A 26,726-nucleotide genomic window follows, 5' to 3' on the forward strand; every position below is an offset into this window, starting at 1 on the left:
TTTAGACAGTATTGAAGTATCACTCATCTCCCTCTTTCTGCCATTCAGTGGGCGGAACCGCCGTGACTTCCGCTAGCGGTGACGTCACGTGCAGACCCTCTATATGGTCATTATGTTCCAGATGTCATCTACGCATGTGGATTGTAATCTGTCAGAATCTGTCTCATCTACGCATGTGCACTGCATATCTGTCAGAATATGTCGGAATGGTGGCTAGTACGAAATGGGAGAAACAATCAGGCAGGAATACATTCATGCGAACAGTAGTGATAAGTGCACATTCATTGTATTCTTTCACATTATAACTTTTATTAATTGAAGTATTTTGAAGCAAACAACCATACAGCCTGTCATATAAGCATTCAGCACAAGTCGGGGGCGGGGCAGTTGTCAGTCAGGGAATTCCGGATCTGTAACTCTGCAGCACGGGATTGGTGAAACAGGTCATTTACTTTACGTTCATTGAAATGTAGTCAGAGTAAGCCAGAAATGACCTTAGGCCTAGGAAAAAAAATGTTGTGTTTCCGGTTTCAGTCCTGAAAAAATTAGGGTAGGTAGGTAGGGATTCTCTTTTTTGTGTTTTTTTTACACTTTGGCCCAAACTCTAGTGATCCAACTAATACAATGCAATAGAACATAGTAAAACTGAAATGTATGGAGACACATCACTCAGTAAGACAAGTGGAGTCACATAGTTTCCAGTTATAACATTTATTCAGTCTGTTTCCAATTCAAAACTGCTTGTCATGTGTAATGACGGATAATTTTCTCTCCAAAGCTGAAATGGAGCTACTGCAAATTTAAACTTCTGATTCCAAGTTCTATATCCTAAGTGGTTAACCTGAACCTGCAACAAACATCAGAGACTAAACCTGAACCTGCAACAAACATCAGGGACTAAAACTAGTACAACAAGAATAGAAAAAGAGTCACTATATACAATATCTAAAACACGGCCTGCAGGTAATGAAATTTCTTTGTAGAACGGTACGTAAGCCAAATTTACACAAGTTACAGTGAAAGGAGCTATTATTTACAGATCAAAAGTCATTTTCTCCTTGGACTAGTCCATGTTGTCACAAAGTGATTGTCTGCTTTTACATAACAATCATTGCAGCATTTAGAACAATGACGTAGTTTTTATCTTCATTTTCGATTATTTTGACAATTTTTAATCAGTTTACAGTACCTAATGACATAGATTAAGACCATATCGTAAGCCACACTTGGCCACTATTCCCCACACGTACCTCCTCTAACAATGGAATGCGCCACAGTCACATGACCTTTGTGTGCCGGGGGGGGGGGGGGATAAAGAGGTGATACTCTTTGAGCTATTTTGCCCGCCCAGTTGAGCTATAATTTGTCAATGGAACAGATTTTACGTTATGCACAGGTGTTGGGTCACACATGTTATTTTGTGAACCTACGATGTCCTGTCCTTCAAAGAATGTTAATCAAATTACCGCGCATGTCGCACGCCAGCAAACAACACTTTGAAACCCCTAGTGTGAAACCCCCAAAGCCTGGCGCGGCTTGGATCTGTTTCAATCCTATTAATTAAACCCAGATGTCATTGTTGAACCTTAGGCTTGGTGGATGTCTTTATTTAACCTTTTCTATTACACTAGGAGTAAGCAGAGCATGTTAGAAAACCTATTCTACAACGTTTCATCACTCTGGTGTCAGATCGCAAAATTTATGTCCCCTGCCAGCGGCCCACCCCCAAAAAAAAGGCTAGGGTCGGCAGGTTTTTCTAGGGTTGGTCGGGAAACCGGAAACACAACATTTTTTTTCCTAGGCCTTACCCTTTCTGTAGAGTATATGTGATTTCTGCAGAGTTACAGATCCTGACTGAATCAGGAGAGCCCAGGGAATTCCCAGACTAACAACTGCCCCACCCCTGACTTGCGCTGAATGCTTATGACAGGGTGTATGGTTGCTTGCTTCAAAATATTTCAATGAATAAAAGTTACAATGTGAAAGAATACAATGAATGTGCACTTATTGCTTTTGTTCGCGTGAATATATTCCCGCCTGTTTGTTTCTTCCACTTCGTACTAGCCGACATTCTGACAGATATGCAGTGCACATGCGTAGATGAAACAGATTCTGACAGACTACAATGCACATGCATAGATGAGATCTGGAACATAACAATTGTATATGAGAGGGCCAACTGCAGCGCTGTGTGAATAATTAAATAAACGCAGGCACAAGTTTGTTTGTTTGTTTGTTTTAATAAATCCTCAACTTTATCAATCAAAATGTGGACATACATTCTGAAGAATTACAGAAAACACTTTTTTTTTTCCCCAGACTGAGCATTGATATCAACCTGATGCTGAAACTGTATTTGTAAAGGACATTTTATATATATATATATATATATATATGTGTGTGTGTGTGTATATATATATATATATATATATATGTGTGTGTGTGTGTGTACATATATATATATATATATATATATATATATATATATATATATATATATATATATATATATATATATATAAATATGTATATATATATATATATATATATATATATATATATATATGTATACACACACACACACACAGGGTGGGGAAGCAAAATTTACACTAAACATTTAGTTGTTTTTTCTCAGCAGGCACTACGTCAATTGTTTTGAACCCAAACATATATTGATGTCATAATCATACCCAACACTATTATCCATACCTTTTCAGAAACTTTTGCGCATATGAGTAATCAGGAAAGCAAACGTCAAAGAGTGTGTGATTTGCTGAATGCACTCGTCACACCAAAGGAGATTTCAAAAATAGTTGGAGTGTCCATAAAGACTGTTTATAATGGAAAGAAGAGAATGACTGTAATAGACGGTGTGTGTCTAAATGTATGTTGATTCGGATTGCTCTTCAACTGAGTCTTCCTTGGTCAGAAGGAACAGACAAACTCCAATGATACAGTTCTGAGGTTTTAATGAAGCTGAAGAAATGGGAGCAGGTACATGGGAAGCGATGCTGGTACAGGTATTGGTTGAATGATTGAGTTGGTGGACATATGTGTGTAAGTGTGTGAATGTTTGTGTGTGTGTGGTTATCTGCAACAGACAAGGAACAAAGGAAATGTATCAGTAACAAAGCGCTATACACATTACACTGAAATGCAGTATAACAGACCTGCAGTAACATAAAGAATCCCATAGAGGGCACTCTAACATCACATGCTCAATGCCATATAAACAGACCCGCAGTAGCATGGCGAATCCCACAGAGGGCCCTCTAACACCAATTACGGTCATAGGCTTAAATGGCGTAATTAACGAAACGGTAAGGGGGATACCACAACGAGCTAAATAAACAGTGAATAAAGACAAATACTGGTCAATAATAACTTACTGACAGATTATAGTCATCCACTAGCTACTTTGGAGCGCACAAGGAGCACTGCGGCAGGCCTTAGCTGTAGCATTAGCAACTGAAACCACAGGTACAACTTCACTATCTAACCCCTAGAAATAACACGCCTTTCATGCAAAATACTCTACTTACATCTTAAGGACGCACACGGTGGTTATACATTCAGGATTAAGAAGAATTATGACAGGATGTCAATTTCTGCTCCGTGGATGCTGCAGTCCTGCTGGACCAAAATGAAAAAAAGCATACGCAACCACGAGTGAGCAGAACTACAAGTCAAACAGATGCATCCTGGGTAACGTAGTCCTCCATCAGGGACTGGACTTTTAACAATGACTATGAGCAAAACTATTACGAGAAAGTCTGGAAGATACTATTAAAGAAGAATGGGAGAAGTTGTCACCAGAATATTTGAGGAACACTTGCACAAGTTTCAGGAAGCGTGTGAAGGCAGTTATTGAGAAAGAAGGAGGACACATAGAATAAAAACATTTTCTATTATGTCAATTTTCTTGTGGCAAATAAATTCTCATGACTTTCAATAAACTAATTGGTCATACACTGTCTTTCAATCCCTACCTCAAAATATTGTAAATTTTGCTTCCCCACCCTGTATATAAACTAAAATAAAAGACAGAGGTCTACTCAGGTATCAATACATTAAAATTTCCATACACGGTCAAGGCTTGTTTGGTTTTTACATGTTTCAGTGTTTGTTTGTTTTTTAAGTTTGTTATTTAATTTATATAAATTGAGAACAGTGGGGCCCTTTGTCACCGGTTCTGTTCATAATTTTTATGGACAGAATTTCTAGGCGCAGCCAAGGGCCGGAGGGGGTCCGGTCCAAAATGCAGTTAGTGATGCTAGGTCAGTGGGCTCCTGCAAGAAAATCAGCAGTTGTTTATTTTTCAGGTTATTATATGATATTTACAGACTGTTTTGTGTATTATATTGCCCCTGCCAGAAGTGCTGCATCTTTAGATAGAAACCAAAAAATTCTTAAATGATGAAAAAGCGTTAACAGACATAGTCAGAATGTACAGGAATGGCATTATAAAACCAGTACGCATATAATACACATCGTCTTAGAAACATTCAAAGGTAAAAACAAAAAAATTCTTGACACCATTTAAAAAAAAAAAAAAAAATAGCGTCAGTACCATGAGAGGTTTCAGTACTGTTCAGCAGGCTCATTATGACTGTCACCTGCAAACTTCAATATCTGATGGTTTTCATACATACTGGGGCAGTCACTGGTTTTCAGTATATACAGCAGAGGACAGAGGACACATCCTTGCGGTGCACCAGTAGATCAGAGAATTAACATACAGTCAGTTTTGTTCAACATAACAAGTTTCTGTCTGCAAAACTTTTGTCAGTGTGTCTTTATGGACAGGGACTTGTTTTTGTCTGTAAAGTTAGCTGCCTTAACTTTCATACTGGATATCATAAGCAAGGGGTCCATCAATAGCAAAACCAAGGTAAAAGGAAACCTTCTCAGTGCTCCACCCACTTCTTATGCCAGCACCAAGAGCTGGGTGCACAGGGAGTTTCAGTGTACCATAGGTGGCGTAGACCTGTCCTTGCTCAATGGTTCCACTGACTCGATGGAGGCGGTTGATGATCTTTTCGTATTTGAAAATATCTCCACTTCGCCAAAGTTGTGCCAAGGCACATCTGTCTATGCCACGGTCCATCTCTCTGAAATTCTTATCTAGCTGAGGTTTAGAGACGAGCCTCTTGAATCCCTTTCCTTTCCCTAGGTAGACATGAGCAACTGTGCCTCTGTTTTTGACTAATAAATTCAGCCGCTTGCGAGATGAGTTTTTTATTGCACTAATATATTTACCAATTTCTGGGTTTTGTTCTGAAGGACTTGGCCAAAACAACAGTAAAGCCAGGTAATAGGGATCTGGAAAACGGTAGTATAGCCCTACATCTTGCAGAGTTTTCAGAAGCAAAGTGGAGAGGAAGCTGTAACTCTGCACATGTTTAGATGTGGGTTTCAAAAGGTTAAGAACAACGTTTGACAGAAGGTAATTTATTGTTTCTTTCATCTTTTGGCCTTTGCTGTCAAACTGCTGCTGTTGCTGCAGGAACGCGTAGCATTCTGTGATCCTCTCGATCTCTTGAGGAGGTTTGTCAAGGTGCTGAAGAATCCCTGCAAATGTGTCTGCACGTTTCCATTCCAGAAACAGTCTTCGTTCTTCAGTAATAATTTTCACACTGAGATTTGGATTGTTGTGTCGTTCTTTTTTCTTTTCTTCTGGTTCAGTGCAAAAAAGCATCACATACTTTTTGAAATGACCAGTGACTATTAAGCGGTTCTTTGAATCAAATTCTGAAGTGTTTGCTTTGAAATATGTGTAGTAACACTCAAGATGTTCAAATATGTCTTTTACTTCAGTTTTCAGATTCAGGAGAAAGTATTCATTTTCATTGATGATCTTTACATATCTGTTGATCTCATTACTCTCCGTATACATGCTAGAGATTGGAATTTCTTTCTCTAAAAAACATTTTAAGTACTTTTTCTTCTTTGGATCACTTTCCTCAAAGAGGGGCAATCTGCCCAATATCTCAAAGACTAGAAAGGCAATATCCAGCACTCCAACATAGCCCTTAACATTGTATGAGTTTTTGGGATAGTCCTCTGAGTCATCATCAGCTGTTTCCTCCTCTAGTTCCCCGTGTGCTTGCAATGCAAGGCACAGGAGACTGTTGTTTTCATCCTCTGTTCTTTCCAGCTCTTGAGCTCTTTTAAATGCTGTGATTGCATTTTCTGCTATTTTGATGTTGGTCTTCAGGTCATCTGGGTTGTGTGATGTCTCTTGCTTTACTCTATCGATGTTTGATTTCAGGTTGCTTTTGTGAACCTGCCCAATTGTGTCAAAGGTGTATGGGTTTTCTGTGATGTTTTTTGCATTTTCCGCCCATTTCAGAGCCTCTGGGAAGTCGCGCTCATTGATATACAAGTACCTTGCCAGTGCTTGAGGAATGGATGCAAGGGTCTCAAACTTGGAGGATGCTTTCTCAAAAATTTCTTGGACAGTTTGTCGTCCTTGCTGGCTGTGGACTTTATCTATGAAAGGAGAAAATGGTTCTCTCTCATCTCCATCTTTCTTGCGTTGCCTCTCTATCAGCATTCGCCTAATGGACACCATGAATCTGCTTTGGACAGATGCATCTCTGAAGAACAGATCACATTCAAGAATCTCCATGGCAATGTCACTTACTTTTAGCGAGTGGCTTTTCTCCAGTTCTTCCAGACATGCAGTTGCTATTAAGTGATGAAGAATTGTGACTCCTTTGCGGCCTCCCCCTCGTTTGACTATAGTTAGTAAGTTTGAGTAAGGCTTCATTCTGTCTAATACATTGTCTGCATGCCAGCGAAGCATTTTTATCTCACAAAAATCCTTACAGCAGGAGAGAGATATTTCGGATTTTGTCACGTAAGTGTTCAGTAGGGCAAGAAAAGCAAATAGCTGAGCCTGCTTTGTGTTGAAATCAAAGTTCTCCAGTGTGTTGTGAGCAAGGTCTGCTGTGTATTTTCTGTCAAAATTACTTTTCATGATCATGAAACTGTAGAAATTTTCAGGCTTTTCATGAGTTTCTTTGAGCTCTTTAAGCTTCTTCTCAAAGTCCCTCTGTTCTTCTTTTGTCAGTGAAGCAGTAATGAACTGGGACTGCATTGGATTCTGCTGCTTGTATTGCTCTTTAGGACTTTGGGAACGGACACAGTTAAGGATAATGACTTTGCTGTTTTTTGTATCATCTGTATTTCTGTTTGAATAACCCTCTCGAGCTTTACGGATGCAATATACAAGCTCATACGCGTTTTGTGTATCTTTTGAATCATCAACTAATAGCAGAACTGGAGATGGCTTCCCACTTTCAAGCTTCATGAGTTTTATAACTTGATCAGCCACTTCTGCTTTTGGCAGTGTGTTGTCCTTGAGCACAGCACATCTGAACTCTTTCCGGAGATCCCACATCACATGCATTGCCAAGGTGGTTCCACCACATCCTGGATGATGGAAGAAATTGAGCAGAACACAAGTGTTGTTTGAATCTTGCTGGTTTCTAACCAGTTTCTTCAGACTTTCATACTTGTCCCTCTTAATAAATGGCCTGTCTTTATCTATGTCACAGAAGTAGAAGTTCCACCATTTGACTTTCCCTCCTCTGTAGAATTCCTCTTCAACTTTCATTCTGAAGGCAGCGAATTCTGAACTGTTTTCATCATATCCGTTCTCACAGTGATTCAGACACAAAATGTCAAGAGCTGTCATCAAATCTTCATCCTTCTGTTTCAGAACAACAGCACTGGAGTCAGAAGAGGGAAGAAGCTTTTCTGTTTGGTTGAACGGCTCCAGTGCCATTACAGTACCATTGACCTGGCTGAGGGTCAGCTCATATATGGATAGTGGGTCAATGTCAGAGTCACACTTTTCCTGGGTTAGCTCCTTCCATTTCAAATATGTGCTCTGAGATTCACATATAGTGATGATGTTTTCCTCATCAGTGCGTTTTAAGAAACTCTTGTAGATGTCAAAAATGGGGTCTTTCTCACTGTCCACAGGGGAAAGTAGGAGGAATATGATTAGGCCTATGCCATCAAGGACATCAGGTGTGCAAATGAATGAAACCAGTTGTTCTACATCACTACAAGATTTCCTTAACCAGTTCTTATAATCCAGCTCTTTGTTGGACTCATCGTCAATGTCATTTCTTCCATTACAGAACACCCAGCTGGTCTGCTGGTTAAGGTTCAGATTTTTAATCACAGAGTCTGTCTGCCCTTGATACTGTGATGGGATGTGCAGATTGGCCACTCTTGTGTCTCTGTAGGAATGGCACACTCCACCTGGAGCATTAGAGTTTGGATCCAAGTCTAACACACAGAACAGCTTCAGTGTACTCAGAAACTGAAGGTGCTCCGCCTGTCCTGGTTTACTTTTGTTTACAATAACAACAAATCTGTCATAGTTGTCAAGTGAGTTCCCACCACAAGTTAACAGATTTTTCAGTTTATCACCCTGGTGAGATTCTCTCTTCAAAGCATCATCTGAATGGCTCTGCAGCTTCAGTGGACCTGAACAAATGATAGAGTTTATTATTAATTTAACAAGCGCAGAGAATCTCTGCATAACAGTCCTGTCATTACATCTGTCCCTGAAAGTATCTAAAAAATGGATTTGAATGACTGTTGAATAGGGGTGTAATGGTACAGAAAAAAATTCGGTTTGATACATTTTCGGTACAGGGGTCTTTGGTTTGATACATTTTTGGTACAGTGAAGGAGACCAGTGAAAGGGGTGGGGTGGGGGGTGGGGGGGCTGTTATAAAACCAAAGTGAAACTTAACATGCTTCAAACGTCCAACCTGGCTTCTGTGCTTCTGTTATACTCTCTGTTGTCATGTTTACCCCCCCTTATCGGCACCCCAGCTTCAAAATAAAGTGTTTTTTTTGTTTGTTTGTTTGTTAGTTTTTTGCAGCAGTGCCACTGCAGAATGTATATAGGAGACTGAGCTCATGAAATCACATTGTAGGTCATGCCAGTTCTTACGGCATTTGGCATGCTATATGTATGCATTTTTGTCCTTCTGTGTGTTATTTAACGCCATGTGATCACGTGTCAATTTTCGCCAAGATCTCTGGTTCACATACCCCTAAACCTAACCCTAACCCCTAACCCTCAGTGTGTGGTATTTGACGTAGCATGAGCATACACACGGAAAACTTATAATGCATACAGATAACACACCAATTAAAAGTGGAGTGTATATTTACGTGATTTCATGATATCACATTGATAGGGGAAACCCTGCACATGGGTTCAGCTTGCATCCACCCTGCTCATACTGTGTGTGTTGTGCTTCAAGGTTCATGTGGAAACTTAAGGCACGTGTTTGCGTTCTTCACACAGGCTACATGTATTCGTTCAGTACACCTCTGTATTTTGTCAAAGGCCCCAAACTGAAAGTGGTCTGTACAAATGAGTGCACCGTTACACCCCTACTGTTGAAATTGTGGCTCCAGTGTAGGTAGGTAGGCTGACTATGTTGTAAATAAGTTGGCAAACATGAGTGATTTTGTGATGAAGTCATTAGGAAGCCTTAGCATTAAATGACAGAGAATTATACCGTATGTTTTCCTTAAAGTAGACATGAAACACTAGATAATATTGCTATGGTTTATTCTCTTTGTACCTGGGGTAATTTATGGCAGTGGAATTAAAGGTGTTATTCACTTGGATTTATCAGAAAAGTAGATTTTTTGATCTGATGATGTCACTCGTTGGGTTCATCTCTGGTGTTCACTTGTTCACCTGTAGGAGTCACTGAAGTAAACACATGATTTTTGAGGTTGTTGTGGGTCACAACTCACATTACATGTCTTTATAATATGTTCATAATTTACAGTGATACTACATTAAATATGATCATTGTTAGTGTGACAGGTCTGAGATCAGGTTCAGGATGCTGCTTGATCACATTATGCAATCAAATGGGGGTGGTGCGTGCGGGTTGGTCGGTTTCTGTTCTGCATGTTTAAGGAAAGAAAATAACTACTTTCCAACAGCATTTAATAATAACATTTGATAAGGAAAATGGTATTATTTATTGAGTCATGATGTGGCCAATGACAGAATGACTCTGAACGTCTCTGGCAATGCATTTCGGGCAATTTGTCCAAGTAGAGTTACAGACTGAAAAGAAAACATGGAATGCTTAGAAGCACTGTTTTTGTCAGTACAATGCCGTAGCTATTGATGTAAGAATTTAAGTGATTTTGGTTATTATCAAGAAAACCATGGCAAATTGATAGATATTAGCTCTTACATTAAACTCTTATGAGCTATTTTTGTTATCATTATGTTTGTCCAAACAAATGTACCTTTAGTTGTACCAGGCATTAAAATGAACAAGAATTTGAAGAAAACAAGGTGGTCTAATCATTTTTTCCACAACTGTATGTGATTAAACAACATCTGGTCCCACTAGATAATCTGAGCCTGATCTCAGACCTGTCATATTAACTAGGATAATTCATGAAGTATAACATGCTATAATGTTGTATAATGTGAGCTATGACCTACTACGACCTCACTAATCAAGTTCTTGCTTCAGTGACTCCTGCTGGTGAATAAGTAAACTGACTATGACCCCCTCCCAATGTCATCAGCTAGCTGGTTTCAAGATGACTGCCCCCCTGTGTGAATAACTTTAATTGTAGTACCATATATTACCCCAGGTACAAAGAAAATGATCTGCAGTAACAGTGTTTATTGTTTCAGATCCTGTTTGAAGTGCAACTTGCAGGTTAATAACTACGAGTGATGTCCCGATCTTGATTTTTTTTTTTTTTTGCTTCCAATCCAATTTTTTTGATGATTAGTTGTGCTGATACCAATCCGATACTTTTTACTATGAAATTTTGATTTAAATTTAGAGTCATTATTTATAGATTATTATGCTATTATTTTACTTGGGATCACAACTGGGCTGAATGTGGAACCTGAACTAAAACAACTATGACACTTTTTCTTAATAACTTCAGTATAATTTTTGCACTTTCCAAATTCATACTGTGGGCCAAATTTGAACCTTTGGTAGGCTAGTTTTGGCCAGTGGGCCATATGTTTGCCACCTTTGCTGTAGCGCGTCTGTGGACAGGTCAATCCAAGGATTATATAGGGGTGCGTTCCATGCCATACGTACCTCACAATGAGTACACACAGACCATACAACTGTACAAAGTGAAAGTGAAACTCATAGATGCTTTACTAATTGCTTTAAAGGCTCCCGCAGAGTTGGATGCATTGTGTGTGTACTTTGAGCGGCACAGACTCCGTGTGCACTGTCCGCAAATGACTGAGGTTTCATCGTCGAATGTATCAGTTTCCTACATTTACAGCATCCTACATTGTATGACACCGACTGTGCGTATGCGGAGTCTGCACTAGGGCTGCACGATTTTGGCAAAAAAAAAAAATCCCGATTTTTTTTCCTCTAAAAACTCGATTTTCGATTTTGATTTTGATTTTTGGGTAAAACTACAAAAGACAACAGAAGTCAGCATGTCGTTTTCGTGAGCAGCCAACAATGCAAGGCACTGCTCTGACCTCAAATCTGTGATGGTATCACGTGATGAACCCACAGAAGTTTTTTTCTTAATTAAATCTTTATTGAATGAAGTAGAGTATATGAACAATGTATACAACAAGAAAATAACAGAAGTTTGCCAGGGGGAATACACTATAATACAATGTCCAAACCAGAGCAAATACTTATGTTTTTTATAGCCTTTTTGTTTCCAAATTTATCTAACAGCTTTAAATAAAGTTCAACATCTTTCAAAAAATAAATAATATTTGGTTTTGTGTTACAGAACTTACCTTTGTGAATGAAAAATTTAGCAAGTAAGAGGACTAAATTTATATATATATATATATATGTGTGTATATATATAATATATATATATATATATATATGTGTGTGTGTGTGTATATATATGTATATATGTGTATATATATGTATATATGTGTGTGTGTGTATATATATATATATGTAAATATATATATATATATGTATATGTATGTATATATATATATATATATATATATATATATATATATATATATATATGTATATATGTATGTATATATATATATATATATATATGTATGTATGTATGTGTATATATATTTTGTGTGTGAATTTTCGGAAAAAACTTCGCAAAGTTTGTAACCTCGTCGCACAAAAACAGTGACACCAATCCAAAAAATTCGGATAAATTTTGATGTCCCATTTCTCTAGATACTGTACACCGATTTAGAGCTCATTCGGCCAAACGGCTTAGTAGGAGATAGTTAAAATACAACGTCAGCGAAAACGCTGACTCAGCATTTTGGAAATTTCAATCCAATATGGCCGACTAAGGGTTGGTTTAGGGGTGTGGCCATAATAATATTTTTTGTTTGTCTCCTCATGATGAATCTGTGTACCGATTTTCGTGGCTCTACGACAAACTTTATGTTGGACGAGCTCCCATTGGCGCAGTGCATTTCCACTTTTCAAGGGGGCGCTGCCGCAACATTTCTTTACCGACCTCTACGAAACCTATATGTAAATTCAATTTCTCGCACTTCTGAATTTTGGGCAAAATTTGGTGAGTTTTCGTAAATGTTCAGAGGGTCAAAATTGAGCTCAAAGAGCAGGAGAAAAAAAATAAGAATCTGAGCACAAGAACAAGAACAATGTAGCCGTTTCTATGGCAACCACATATTTGGCCTTATTTGAAAGCTCTCGAGCTCCCCCACATGTCTGTCTCAGTGCCGTGAATGTGAATATGTGTGAGAGTGGCGAAAGGCGACCGCGTCACTGGCGATTTCATCCCCATGCGCCCACTGCAGACTCAATAGGCCCTGCGCCGGCTTTACTCAGCTCGGGCCTAATTACTATCTGTCCTAGTAGGATTAGGAATCCTACTGGATTTCAATCTCTACTGTGACATATATATATGTATATATATATATATATATATATATATATTTTTTTTTTTTTTTTTTTTTTTTTTTTTTCCTTCCCTGGGTATCTGGGCCCACAGAAGTGATACCACTGTAAGTCAGTGACAGGCATCAGTCATGTGTGCGTGGACCACGGAATATGAGTGATCCACATGTGGTTCTATTTAAACTGGGGGATCCGTGCGTGGAACAGACCGACCCAGGACATGCTAGAGGGATTCTATCTGTGGAGCTGGTGGATGTGTGTGGGCGCAGGGCTGTCTGGGCTCCTCTGCTGAGGCTGATGACCCCGAGACCTGGACCTGGTTCGGAAGAAGACAGTACAGTACGGATCCGGGACAACGGAAGATGAGTGATCCACATGCAGTTATATTTCAGTTGCGGGATCCGTGCGTGAAGCCCCAGCTTACATTGCTATAAGTACTGCGGGCTCATTAACAGATTTAAAGTCCGGTCATTACACGGACTTCTGTGACAGACCGCTGGCACTGATAGGAGGAAGAGCCCACGGTAGCCCGCAAGCACGCGGCCCGCAGGCACGAGAGAGATGAAATTGATTTTACGATTTCCCTTTTTTAAAAATCGTCCTAATTAAAAAAATCCGATTTCGATTTAAAATCGATTAATCGTGCAGCCCTAGTCTGCACGTTTGTAAAAATTGAGGTTTGCGTGGACGTATCCAGTGGATGTCTGCTTTGGGTCTGAGTACATGCAGACATAAACGGAGTCAAGTACACCCAACTCTGTGGTGGCCTTTAGTCTTCCACTGTTGTGCAGCTCATTTTCCTTTTCCCTACCTTCGGAAACTTTAATTTGAGGGGGCAGGACATTTGTTTAAGAGGGCATTGACCCCTCTTGCCCAGATTGACCTGATCTTGTGACTAAATCTGATCTGATCTTCTAAAAAATGCCAGATCGGCAGCCGATGCTGATCTTTAGATCGGATCAGGACATCCCTAATTACCACAGATCATTAATGTGCAGGAAAATTATCTAATAACTGGATTTTAAATTATGACAATGTATCAACATTATAGTGGCATTTAGAGCCATCTGTTTCCCAAAGCTTTCATTTTTAGCTTCAAAAAATAAAGTTGTGTGATGTAAGAAATGATGTCCAGGTAGTTTCACATTAAACATTAAGAAACATAAGGCCCTTTTCCACCACAGGAACTTTTGCAGGAGCTTTGAGCATTACCCTGAACTTTCAAAAACCCAGGTGCGTTTGCACTGAAAATTACCCAGGTAAATTACTTTTCCCCCGGCCGAGGTTATAATCGTTAACGAAAACGAACAAAATGACAAAAACTAAAATTGAAAAAACATTTTTGTTAACTAAAATAAATAAAAACTCTAGTTAAAAGAAAAAAACGATATCTAACTGAAACTGTATTTTGTGGTTACAAAACTAACTAAAACGTATAAAAATTATGTATAAAATTCCCTTCATTTTTATCTTTGTCAGTGTCAGATTGATATCAAATTGATTTATTGCCCTCCAGCAATTTTAGCTAGTGGCACCATACGGCATTTCACAGTCCATCATGTCTGGTCCCTTGTGGTTTCCAGTCATCTTCTGGTCCCCACTCTACCTGGCACATACAGACTAAAGCTGGGACAAAGCAGCAGAGTCCTATATGGGACTTACTTTAGTGATTCATGGGTCGTTTTTTTTTTTTTTTTTTTTGCACTCACTGTGTGTGTGTGTGTGTGTGTGTGTGTGTGTGTGTGTGTGTGTACGTGAGTGACAGAGACAGAGTGGAGCTAAATGACAGCGTCAGACAGGTATTTGAACTAAGCATCCAGGTAAAGGGTGGAGAGTTTATCAGCATGAAAAGGCCTCCTAAGGCCTTAGCTGCACAGTTTAGAAGAGGAGAAAAGAGGGAGATGAAAAGTAATCTAATTACAGAGATATGTAACCTGTTATAATGTTAAAAAACGTGTGATGTTACTAGCTACAGCTAGCTGAATTGAAATGAAGCAAAGTTGGCTAATAATGGAACTGTAGATGATTAAGATACGACATCTGCTAAGGTGTGGTTTACTGATGAGGAACTGGGTTATATATGTTCATGTATGTTTCTATCCAGTTTAACTGCTGGTTAGCTGGTTTATGTATGTTTCTATCTGGTTTAACTGCTGGCTAGCTGGTTTATGTATGTTTCTATTTAGTTTAACTGCTGGTTAGCTGGCTTATATATGTTTCTATTTGGTGTAACTGCTGGTTAGCTGGTTTATATATATATATGTTTCTATTTGGTTTAACTGCTGGTTAGCTGGTTTTTATATATATATATATATATATATATATATATATATATATATATATGTGTGTGTGTGTATATATATATATATATATATATATATATATATATATATATATATATATATATGTACAGTACAGGCCAAAAGTTTGGACACACCTTCTCATTCTTTGCATTTTCTTTATTTTCATGACTATTTACATTGAAGATTCTCACTGAAGGCATCAAAACTATGAATGAACACATGTGGAATTATGTACTTAACAAAAAAGTGTGAAATAACTGAAAACATCTCTTATATTCTAGTTTCTTCAAAGTAGCCACCCTTAGCTCTGATGACTGCTTTGCACACTCTTGCCATTCTCTTGATGAGCTCCCAGAGGTAGTCACCTGAAATGGTTTCCTATCAGTCTTGAAGAAGTTCCCAGAGATGCTTAGCACTTGTTGGCCCTTTTGCCTTCACTCTGCGGTCCAGCTCACCCCAAACCATCTCGATTGGGTTCAGGTCCGGTGACTGTGGAGGCCAGGTCATCTGGCGCAGCACTCCATCACTCTCCTTCTTGGTCAAATATCCCTCACACAGCCTGGAGGTGTGTTTGGGGTCATTGTCCTGTTGAAACATAAATGATGGTCCAACTAAACGCAAACCGGATGGAATGGCATGTCACTTCAGGATGCTGTGGTAGCCATGCTGATTCAGGTTGCCTTCAATCTTGAATAAATCCCCAACTGCGTCACCAGCAAAGCACCCCCACACCATCACACCTCCCCCTCCATGCTTCACGGTGGGAACCAGGCATGTAGCATCCATCCGTTCACCTTTTCTGCGTCGCACAAAGACACGGCGGTTGGATCCAAAGATCTCAAATTTGGACTCATCAGACCAAAGCACAGATTTCCACTGGTCTAAGGTCCATTCCTTGGGTTTCTTGGCCCAAATAAATCTCTTCTGTTTGTTGCCTCTCCTGAGCAGTGGTTTCCTAGCAGCTATTTGACCATGAAGGCCTGATTCACGCAGTCTCCTCTTAACAGTTGTTGTAGAGATGTGTCTGCTGCTAGAGCTCTGTGTGGTATTCATCTGGTCTTTAATCTGAGCTGCTGTTAATTTGCGATTTCTGAGGCTGGTGACTCAGATGAACTTATCTTCAGCATCAGAGGTGACTCTTGGTCTTCCTTTCCTGGGGCGGTCCTCATGTGAGCCAGTTTCGTTGGAGCGCTTGATGGTTTTTGCGACTGCACTTGGGGACACATTCAAAGTTTTTGAAATTTTCTAGACTGACTGACCTTCATTTCTTAAAGTAATGATGGCCACTCGTTTGTCTTTACTTAGCTGATTGGTTCTCGCCATAATATGCATTCTAACAGTTGTCCAATGGGGCTGTCAGCTGTGCATCAACCTGACTTCTGCACAACACAACTGATGGTCCCAACCCCATCAATAAGGCAAGAAATTCCACTAAGTAACCCTGACAAGGCACAGCTATGAAGTGGAAACCATTTCAGGTGACTACCTCTGGAAGCTCATCAAGAGAATGCCAAGGGTGTGCAAGGCAGTCATCAGAGCTAAGGGTGGCTACTTTGAAGAAACTAGAATATAAGATATGTTTTCAGTTATTTCACACTTTTTTGTTAAGTACATAATTCCACATGTGTTCATTCATAGTTTTGATGCCTTCAGTGAGAATCTACAATGAAAATAGTCATGAAAATAAAGAAAATGCGAAGAATGAGAAGGTGTGTCCAAACTTTTGGCCTGTACTGTATATATATATATATATATATATATATATATATATATATATATATGTGGGTGTGTGTGTGTATGTATATATATGTGTGTGTGTGTGTGTGTGTGTGTGTGTTTCTATCTGGTTTAACTGCTGGTTAGCTGGTTTATATATACACTGAACAAAAATATAAACGCACCACTTTTGTTTTTGCTCCCATTTGTCATGAGCTGAACTCAAAGATCTAAAACTTTTTCTATGTACACAAAAGGCCTATTTCTCTCAAATATTGCTCATAAATTTGTCTAAATCTGTGTTAGTGAGCACTTCTCCTTTGTCCTTTGCTGAGATAATCCATCCACCTCACAGGTGTGGCATATCAAGATGCTGATTAGACAGCAGGGTTATTGCACAGGTGTGACTTAGGCTGGCCACAATAAAAGGCCACTCTAAAATGTGCACTTTTACTGTATTGGGTGGTCCAGGGGGGTCAGAAAACCAGTCAGTATTTGGTGTGACCACCATTTTCCTCGCACAGTCTTCTTCATGAATTCTCTGAAACAGCTTTGGAGATGGCTTAAGGTAGAGAAATGAACATTCAATTCACAGGCAAAAGCTCTGGTGGAGATTCCTGAAGTCAGCATGACCATTGCATATTCCCTCAAAACTTGTGACATCTGTGGTATTGTGCTGTGTGATAAAACTGCACATTTTAGAGTGGCCTTTTATTGTGGCCAGCCTAAGGCACACCTGTGCAAAAATCCTGCTGTCTAATCAGGATCTTGATATGCCACACCTGTGAGGTGGATGGATTATCTTAGCAAAGGACAAAGGAGAAGTGCTCACTAACACAGATTTAGACAAATTTATGAACAATATTTGAGAGAAATAGGCCTTTTGTGTACATAGAAAAAGTTTTAGATCTTTGAGTTCAGCTCATGACAAATGGGAGCAAAAACAAAAGTGGTGCGTTTATATTTTTGTTCAGTGTACATGAACTGGAGAACAGTTTCTTTTACTGCTCCCCCATACATCATCAACCTGATTTTAATAAATTACCCTGAACTTTGGGGTGCAATGGAAACACAGTTACTAGGAATGATTTTGCCCAAATAAGTTCCTGGTAAATAAATTCCTGGTAATAAAGTTCCTGGGCTTTTGGTGGAAAGGGGCCTATAGATAAGTGATCCAATCTGAATAACTGCACTCCACCAAAACAGGGTTGGAATCATAGACTTAAATTAATTGTCTTACCCATATCTTTTTCCAGTCGAGAAGCAAGATCCCGTTGATCGATCTGGTAAAGAATATCTCGTGTAACCTGTAATGCATCCACGTTTCCATAGTGACTAAGCAATAACTTTGCAGTGTCTATGGTGTCCTTGCCCTCCAAATTTCCACGAGGAATAGGTTGATTCTTATGTCTGCGGTATTCTTGTAAATGGAAATGAAATGTCTTAAGCTCCTCTTTCAGAAGGTCAGCTAGGATTTTCTGAATCTTCAAACTGCTCTGGAGTGTCTGGAGTTGAACAAAACACAAGATATCAGACAAAAAGTATGATTTCTACTATCCAAAATTAGGCTAAAGTTAGAACAGAATGAAATTTGCACATAAAACTGAAAATTGTAATTGTCAAAAAATCTTTGACCTGTTTAGCAATAAAAAGTTTATTAGACATAGTGAAAATTTGATTCATGTAACACATTCCAAAAATGTTGGAACAATAAAGCATCAGCCCGTTAATATTGCTTTTTTTCCCCCTTTTTTTTTTTACCCCTTAGCCGAGCTGTCTGACCAATTGTCTTTCTGTCTCTGTCAATTCAACAACAAAATCGCATTATCTGAAGAATGCATTGAGATATCTTTGCCAACTGTATACTGTGCATGCATCTTGGCATGGAGCAGAAGCCCATTGAAAATAGGTGACCATGACCACTTTTTCAAGGTCAGATAGCCTTGTGGAGTTATAATGTCTGAGTACTTTCACATCTAAATATGTATGTAAGAAGTTTTGCACAAGGACAGTCTAATCTAAATTAAAGGGCAGTAACTTTTCAACAGAATCTTGCACTATATTTGGCCGAGGGGGATTAAAAGTGTGCAGCACGTTATGTTTTTTTTATTTTGAAGGAGGTAATGCTGTACTTTTTGGCATGATACATAGTATGTTCATTCCTTACAAATTGTATGCATGTTGCAATAACCTTAGGAAACTGCCAAAACTACACTGCCCAGAGAATGAACTTAGATATTTGATGCGTCCTAGTATCATTAAACCTTCTGCTGTACAAGTGATTTTTATTGTTCTTGATCTAACCTCTGGACACCTGTGAATCCAGTTTGACAGGAAACACCTACATCCAGACAAACTCTGCACCTGTCACCGTGAACTGAACCTGTTCCAACATTTTTTGAATATGTTGCAGACTTGTTTGGAACAGATTTAAATTAACAAACAAAATGAAATCAACCAAAAAACAACATGAAATATGTTGTGTACATACTTACCTCACCATCCCAACAGTTTGTGTTTTGGGTTTGGGGTATCTTTTGTTTCACATCTTCATTCGTCTTTGAGCCCAGTGGCTTTGGCTCCTGCTGCTTCCCTGTGTGTTGACTTTTGTTCTCTTCTAGAACTGTCTCCGCAGGCATAGGAGTCTTACTGAGTGCATTTCTGTTTATTTCTTCTTTTTTCAGATCTGTATTGTCGAAGGGTTGTGGTTGTTGCGAAGGGTTCAGTTCAGGTTGAGTGGGCTGTGGGGCGTCCTTCTGGAGTGCAGTGGGAGGAAGGATGGGTTCCAGTGCTGGTTCTGGTTTATCTTTCAGCTTGTGAAGTTCTTTCAGAATTCTGACAGCAGGACCGTTTTTCACATCCAGATCCAGAAAGTCCTGCTTCTCAAAGCAGACCAGGCAGTCTCCACACACATCCTCCTCATGAAGCCGTTCTGCATACTTGGAGTATACATCTGCATGTTGTAGTAACCACTGGTAAACTTGCTCTTTTGTCCAGTTTGCCACATAAGCTGGAATCTGTAGCTCATGTTTTGATCCCTCTCTTATTTTTTTTAAATGAGATTTGATTTTGACAGCAGGCCCATGCTTTATTCCCAAATCCAGGATATCTGTCTTCTCAAAGTCAATTAAATATTTCCCTGACACTTCTTCTTCAACAAAGTTGTCTGCACAAGTCTTATCAACCTTGACTTCCTCTGTCAACCACTGGTGGACATCTTCTGTTGTCCATTTTTCAATCTGCGGCAGTGCCGCCTTTGAGTGGCTCATTGTAGATCAACTAAAACAGAAGGCAACAGGATTAAAATGAATGGTCTTTGTAGGCCGGTCTTTGTAGGTGATTATAAGGATCCTGAATTGAGCTGCATGCGTTATATGCATTATAGGTACATTTTGGGAAACCACAAATTGTTAATGCCATTTATCAACAGACGATTTTTCTGTGTACATGAAAACTTACTCCTAATCTCCTAAATATCACAAAGTAACCTACTCTGGAAAATAAACAGATCGAATTGCAAATAAAATAAAGTTTTCTGCTCAGCTCATTAAAAACTCCCTTTCAGTCAGTTTTCACAACACTGTTCCAGATTCAAAGCATTTTATATTCATCTTAAAACTGGAGAAGAAACTTCCCTCCACGATTATGAATGTTTTTTATAGAACAGGTCATCTAAGCATGTATCTTGTATATTTGTAATGTGTTAATATATAACAGTATTTTCCAGTGTATCCACAAAGGAAATGTATTTTTTCTACTGTTTATGTTCAAAGCAGAGTTTGTCTAATAACCAAGACATTAGTGCTTATTTCTGTATTTAATTATAAGGATTGATGGCTCCATATATTATTTTAATGTTTAAAAAGCACTGGACATGACTTTATCTTCAGCCAACACATCTTTAAAAATGAAATGTTCTTCAAATCTAAAACCTTTCACGGATCTTTGACAGATCTCATGCAACAGTAACTGAACCTCTCACCTGCTGAAATCACTGGGCATTTCCTCTTCAGTGCTAAAGGGTACGAGACCTCAGGAGCAAGATCAAATAGATTTTACTGAACATCATAGCACAGTAATTAAAGTAGAGGTACCGATACCTGTAGTTGACAAAAAACCATGGGCAGGGTCTAAAACATGAAGACCTGACGCAGGGAAATGTGTAACGCTGGAACAAACATCTTCCTGAGGGAAAACACAATGACATTGCAGAGATCTAGAGAGAAAAGGGAGTATATACACAGACGGAATGGAAGCAGAAGATACATGCGCCACATATTAGGGAGGGGCAGGTGATCACACAGGAGGGAAGGAACATGCATTTTTTTTCCTACAGTTTTTAAGTTTTTTTTTTTTTTTTTTTTTTTTTTTTTTTTTTTACATATATATGTATTTCATCAACTTGAGTTGTAAACAAAAATACTAAATCATCAATAACTGTCATATTTCTTAAACACCTTAAATGCCGTGTTTTTAATGTAAATAAACGAAACAAACAAATTTTTGATGTAAAAAAAAACAAACATTTTTTTTGTTTATACTACAGAAAAATTGGATCAGTTTTTTTTTTTTTTTTGCAACCTGGCATATGTCAGTGATTAATGGCAGTATTGGTTAATATGCATTATTATTTTTTGTGCTAGATCAAATGATCTGAAACGTGTCGGTGTGCATTTTTTACTCACATTGGAGCAGGGTTCTAGTGTGATAATTTTGTATTTATTATAATAGAATTGTGCTGATTTTAGTGGCTGGGTCAGAATTTAAAAAAATCATGAAAAAATGAACAACTTTTGAGTTCTAACCTAATACAAACTGTGAAAAAGAATATGAACTTTTATAACATGAAGTGCAAAGTGGGCATATTATGCTCACCCAGTTACCACAACAGACCCTGACAAAAATGTCAACATAAGATAATAAATGAGACATAACCTTAGACAATGGTACAGACGTGACATGCCTGTGTTACTCTGGGGCCTGCTCCCAATTCACCCCTTAGTCCTCCCTCTTACCCCTACCCCTTGGCACTTGCACTTGGCACTATCCCTTGAAACGGAGCTGTGAGGGGTGGGGGTTGAAACATTCCCCTATGAAATAGGACAACCCTTCCAGACCTGTTACGTCATCAGCAGTCATCGATGCCGCTATAAACAGATGCAAAAACTTTGTTTCTGAAAGTATTCACCATGTTGTCAGTAGCTGTAACTGTCTCTGTTCCATGGGCATTGGTCATCTTTTTACAGCTATCAACCACAATGGATTCATGTGCTCAGTCAAAGGGCCTTTCCACTGATAAAGGAAAGGCTTCTGCCCACTTGGGAAAAGTGTTAATTGTTTAGCCGTTATACTAGCCCAAACAATAACTGCAGTAACTCCCAAGATCGGCTCCAAATTCCCAGCACATTTTCCAGACAAGGTCATGTCCACCATATATTACACACAGCATCTGTCACAGACCTGCAGCAACATAACTACAATAAGGCTAAGCCTGGCTTCATGACTTTTACACTGACTAATGGGATGCAAGTATTACCACTGAATACACTTGCATTTGTGATGACAACTACATTAGCAAGTAAAACTGAAACTTCTACAGCCTCTAAAACACAAACGCAAACAGTCTCAAACCAGCTTCAACCTGTTAACCATGCTAAAGTGATATGGGACCCACACTCAAAGACTAAAGGATTATTAGAGGGACATCTACATCAGTGTTGCGAGTATTGCATTGAAAATTGTACTGGAAAAGCTTCTGCTACGCTTAAATCCTGACTTTCTCCGCTTGTCTTAAACACCATTAACAGCCAAGGTTTCTAATGTTTTTACAAAAGACCACAAAATAGGAAAAGGTAAAGAACTGCTCTTATGTTAAAGACAAGTAAACTAAGTATAAGCTCTAAAATGTATTAATTAATTAGGTGTCAGAAAAAAATCAGCAGAAAATTACAAAACTGACTTCTAATGTCATTGTAAGAAGATACTCACCTCTAATCTCTTTGTAATGTGCTCATCTTGATTAGAGAGTGAACAATAAAGCATTTAGACATTCTTCTAGGCATGTGTATTAATGTAATTCACACGTTCATCTGCAGTGTCATGTCTGTTTTTACGCTCAAATAGAAAGTGGCGGTTGGGGTAAGGAAACCACATCTACTTCCTGTTTCTGATGCCTGAAATGTTGTCAGGGGATCAGTTCTGAGAAGTGTTTCCGCTGAGACTTTTGCAGACATGTTAGGGTGCAAGATGGCACCCTATTTTTTTTTTTTTGTTAGAAAGGACCCATAGATGAAATTCTAGGGTGGTTGTCAAGTTGAAAAATTATGTTTGTGACTTTTTGAAGCAATTTTAGGCTTTGTTTTTTTTTAATATCAACACGACATACCCACATTAAATGTTGAATATTTCCACAACCACAAGGACCACATACATAAACTTGGTATCAAATGAAAGCTTACCCATAGAATGACTGTGGAAGTGTCAGAATGAAAATATATATTAGACTGTATGAGCAAATAGAGCTAGAACAATAAAAAATCAATGTCTGCCTAAAGAAAACCAGGTTTTAAAGTGAAAATCCGCGTGGAAATATAAGATAGTTGCTCGGAACCTCTATCAATCAGTACCCCTATCTAGAGGTGTGAATCATGCTGAGTTTAAAGCTTGTAGTGTGAAACAGTGCAACACTGCACAGGTTTTTAGTACTTTTATGTTCAGGTGTAGAATTCTAAATGGTAGCCTTTGGTCCTCTTTGACTTTATACATGTACCAGATTGTAAAACCAATTATATTTATTTGACATATTACTGCAGTTATAAATAGTAAATAGAAATAAATATAATATACCATAATTTCCAGTCTATAAGCTGCTACTTTTTTCACCCGCTGTGAACCTGGGGCTCAAACAATGTTGCAGCTAATTTATGTTTCACAGGCTAACGATTGATCCAGCTGTCGAAGAAGGAAACAGCGTGACGCATGGGTGCGGCTTATAGTCAGGTGTGGCCAATAGTCTGGAAAGTATGTTAGTTTGTAGTAATAACTGTGTAATAGTTGTATGGCAAAGATATAATACATTTGAGTAGTAAAACACATTTGAGGCAACTTATTTAGGGATGCTTTTGTCAGAAAGATTGAATAATAATAATAATAATAATAATTAAAGCTGCAAGCAGCATTGGGCGGGACCTCGCACTGGGCGATCCGCCTCCCATACGTTCCACCTCCCATGCGTTCTGCCTCCCATACGTTCCTCCTCCTGTGCGTTCCGCCTCCCCTACGTTCCGTCTTCTGTACATTCCGCCTCCTGTGAATTCCGCCTTTTGTACATTCCGCCCCCTGTGTGTTCTGCTTCCCATGCGTTCCACCTCCCATACATTCCACCTCCTGTGTGTTCTGCCTCCCATGCGTTCTGCCTCCCATACGTACGTACGTTCCGCCTCCCGTGAATTCCGCCTCCCGTACGTTCCGCCTCCTGTGAGTTCCGCCTCCCGTGGCCGTTGACACCTCAGCTCCACTCACACCTCTCCGTACCGACACCAGCCTCCTCCCTTTTGCATCCATCCTCCTTTCATCCCTACAGAACACTTACGCCCCTCTGCTGAAACCACCATCACCTTTTAATGAGGCTTTTATTTTGAAAAGCCTACTGTGTGTGTATGCAAGTGTGTGTGTGACAGACAGAATCTGTTTGAGTGACTTGAAATTGTACAAACAGGTGAGCATAAAACTTATACTTTACCATTTTTAATAAGGCTTTGATTTTGTAAAACTTTGTGTGTGTGTGTGTGTGTGTCTGTGTACCATTCACATTTTTATCATGTCTTCATTTTTATTCAAATATATGTACATATATATATAGATAGATAGATAGATAGATATGTATATATATGACTGAGGGTTTTACTTTGAAAGGCAATTTTCTGACTTCGTCTTGGAGAGAGCTCATAGCGTCGTCCTATATTTTTTGTAGTGCTGATGTAAGGAACGTTTTGACATTGGTTTCATGTCTCTCGGACATTCCTGCTGGCCGCTATGGCGGTTTCCGTGTTCTTGGACATAGGTGGTGCTAGAGAGCCCATTTCGGCACCTACAGGGTTAATTTTTGCATTTTATCAAATTTTTCGCCGGACCTGACATATGTGCCAAATTTGGTGAGTTTTCGAGCATGTTTAGGGGGTCAAAGTCCAGTTCAAAGTGGCGGACAGAAAATAATATAAAACGAACGAAAAACAATAGGGGCCTTGCCTTCTGACTAAAACTTTATTTTGTGTGTGTGTGTGCGCACTTGTGGGTGTTTTATGTGTGTGTGTGTGCGCGCGCGTGCTTGTGGGTGTTTTGTGTGTGTGTGTACCATTCACATTTTTATCATGTCTTCATTTCTATTCAACTTTTATTCAACTATAATTTTTTACATACATATATTTCTTATGCAGTTTTCATATTTTTTCTGTATTGTTCAAATGTTCTTGTGTGTAGACAGTTTGTCAGTGAAGTTTCTTGTCATGTTTTCAGTCACACTAGGAATCTGACTGTCTGTTCATGGTCTTACAGCACCACCTGGTGGTTTCATTGTATGCATTCCACAGGAAAAGATTCAGCCAATCAGCTTTCACCTTTTGTTTCCCTGTCAGTCTCCTCATCGGTGTTGAATTACGAAACAGAGACAAAGCTCAGAGTCTGTGGCAGAAGGAGTCTACCTGAATTTGCAGAAACAAACTGCAATTTATCCATAACGGTACATCCAATCTGAAAAATTCTTGGACTAGAAGCAAGCACATAGACTCCTGAGCTTATTTAATAAATAATATTAGTCATAAGAGATTGAACTGAATAAGCAGTGATGGTGGAAAAGAGCGTTTACCTGTGAATCCCTGATTTTAGAGTACATTCAGAGGCAGATTGCCAAGTTCCTGTTGGATTTAGCTCATGAGTGTGTGTATGATTTTTCGGGCTCGATGAGACCAACATTTTGGCGCTGGTTTCATGTCTGTACGACATTCCTACTGGCCACTAGGGGCAATTTTGTATGCTTAGGTGGCGCTACAGAGTCCATTTTGGCACCTAAGGGGTTAATTTTGATATTGTATGAAAGTATTCACCAGACATGACATATGTGCCAAGTTTGGTGAGTTTCTGAGCATGTTGAGGGGGTCAAATGGCAGGTTAAAGCCAAAAAAGCATAAAAACTAACAATATTTTATAAATCCATAACTGTACATCCTATCTCAAAAATTTTTGCACGAGAGAGTTGGGGTGATTTTTCTGAATGTATGGATATATAACGTGGGGAAAAGTCGGAATTGAAAAATTAGTCCCAAACATCGCATTTTTCTGAACTTATAAAAAAATAACTGAGACATTAATTAGAAATTTGCGAAGACAGTTTTTTGAGAAGGGTTCACTCTATCTTTTGGTGCTATTTAGAAGCCAATATGACAAACTGGCTCATACTAGTTTTAAGTTGAGGGTTTTACTTTGAAAGGCAATTTCCCGACTTCCTGTTGGAGTTAGCTCTCGGCGCCACCTGGAACATTTGTAGTGCTGATGTAAGGAACATTTTGGCATTGGTTTCATGTCTCTCGGACATTCCTGCTGGCCGCTATGGTGGTTTCTGTGTTTTTTGACATAGGTGGCACTAGAGAGCCCATTTTGGCACCTATGGGGTTAATTTTTGCATTTTATCAATTTTTTTGCCGGACCTGACATACAGTACAGGCCAAAAGTTTGGACACACCTTCTCATTCTTCGCATTTTCTTTATTTTCATGACTATTTTC

At 39.0% G+C, this 26,726-nt stretch overlaps 1 protein-coding gene across 1 annotated transcript; it reads right to left on the reverse strand.

Annotated features, from left to right (window-relative positions):
• Positions 1-3,932: 3,932 nt before the first annotated feature.
• Positions 3,933-21,276, reverse strand: LOC115418620 (sterile alpha motif domain-containing protein 9-like). Its single transcript, XM_030133144.1, has 5 exons — positions 20,931-21,276; positions 19,444-20,227; positions 18,189-18,453; positions 6,140-8,505; positions 3,933-6,097 (listed from the first exon to the last, which is right to left on the reverse strand). Exons 2-5 carry the CDS (start codon positions 20,215-20,217, stop codon positions 4,838-4,840), a joined length of 4,665 nt encoding a protein of 1,554 aa, XP_029989004.1. The 5' UTR covers positions 20,218-20,227; positions 20,931-21,276; the 3' UTR covers positions 3,933-4,837.
• Between the last annotated feature and the right edge of the window lie 5,450 nt (positions 21,277-26,726).

This window comes from Sphaeramia orbicularis, chromosome 4 (genome assembly GCF_902148855.1).
Source record: "Sphaeramia orbicularis chromosome 4, fSphaOr1.1, whole genome shotgun sequence".
In the NCBI taxonomy this organism is placed as follows: Eukaryota; Metazoa; Chordata; class Actinopteri; order Kurtiformes; family Apogonidae; genus Sphaeramia; species Sphaeramia orbicularis.

Coding starts and splice junctions, on each gene's coding strand:
- LOC115418620 (XM_030133144.1), bottom strand. CDS start 20,217: ATGAGCCACTCAAAGGCGGCACTGCCGCAGATTGAAAAATGGACAACA. Junction 18,454..19,443: donor CAAACTGTTGGGATGGTGAG/GTAAGTATGTAC, acceptor GTTCAACTCCAG/ACACTCCAGAGCAGTTTGAA. Junction 8,506..18,188: donor TCGACTGGAAAAAGATATGG/GTAAGACAATTA, acceptor TCATTTGTTCAG/GTCCACTGAAGCTGCAGAGC.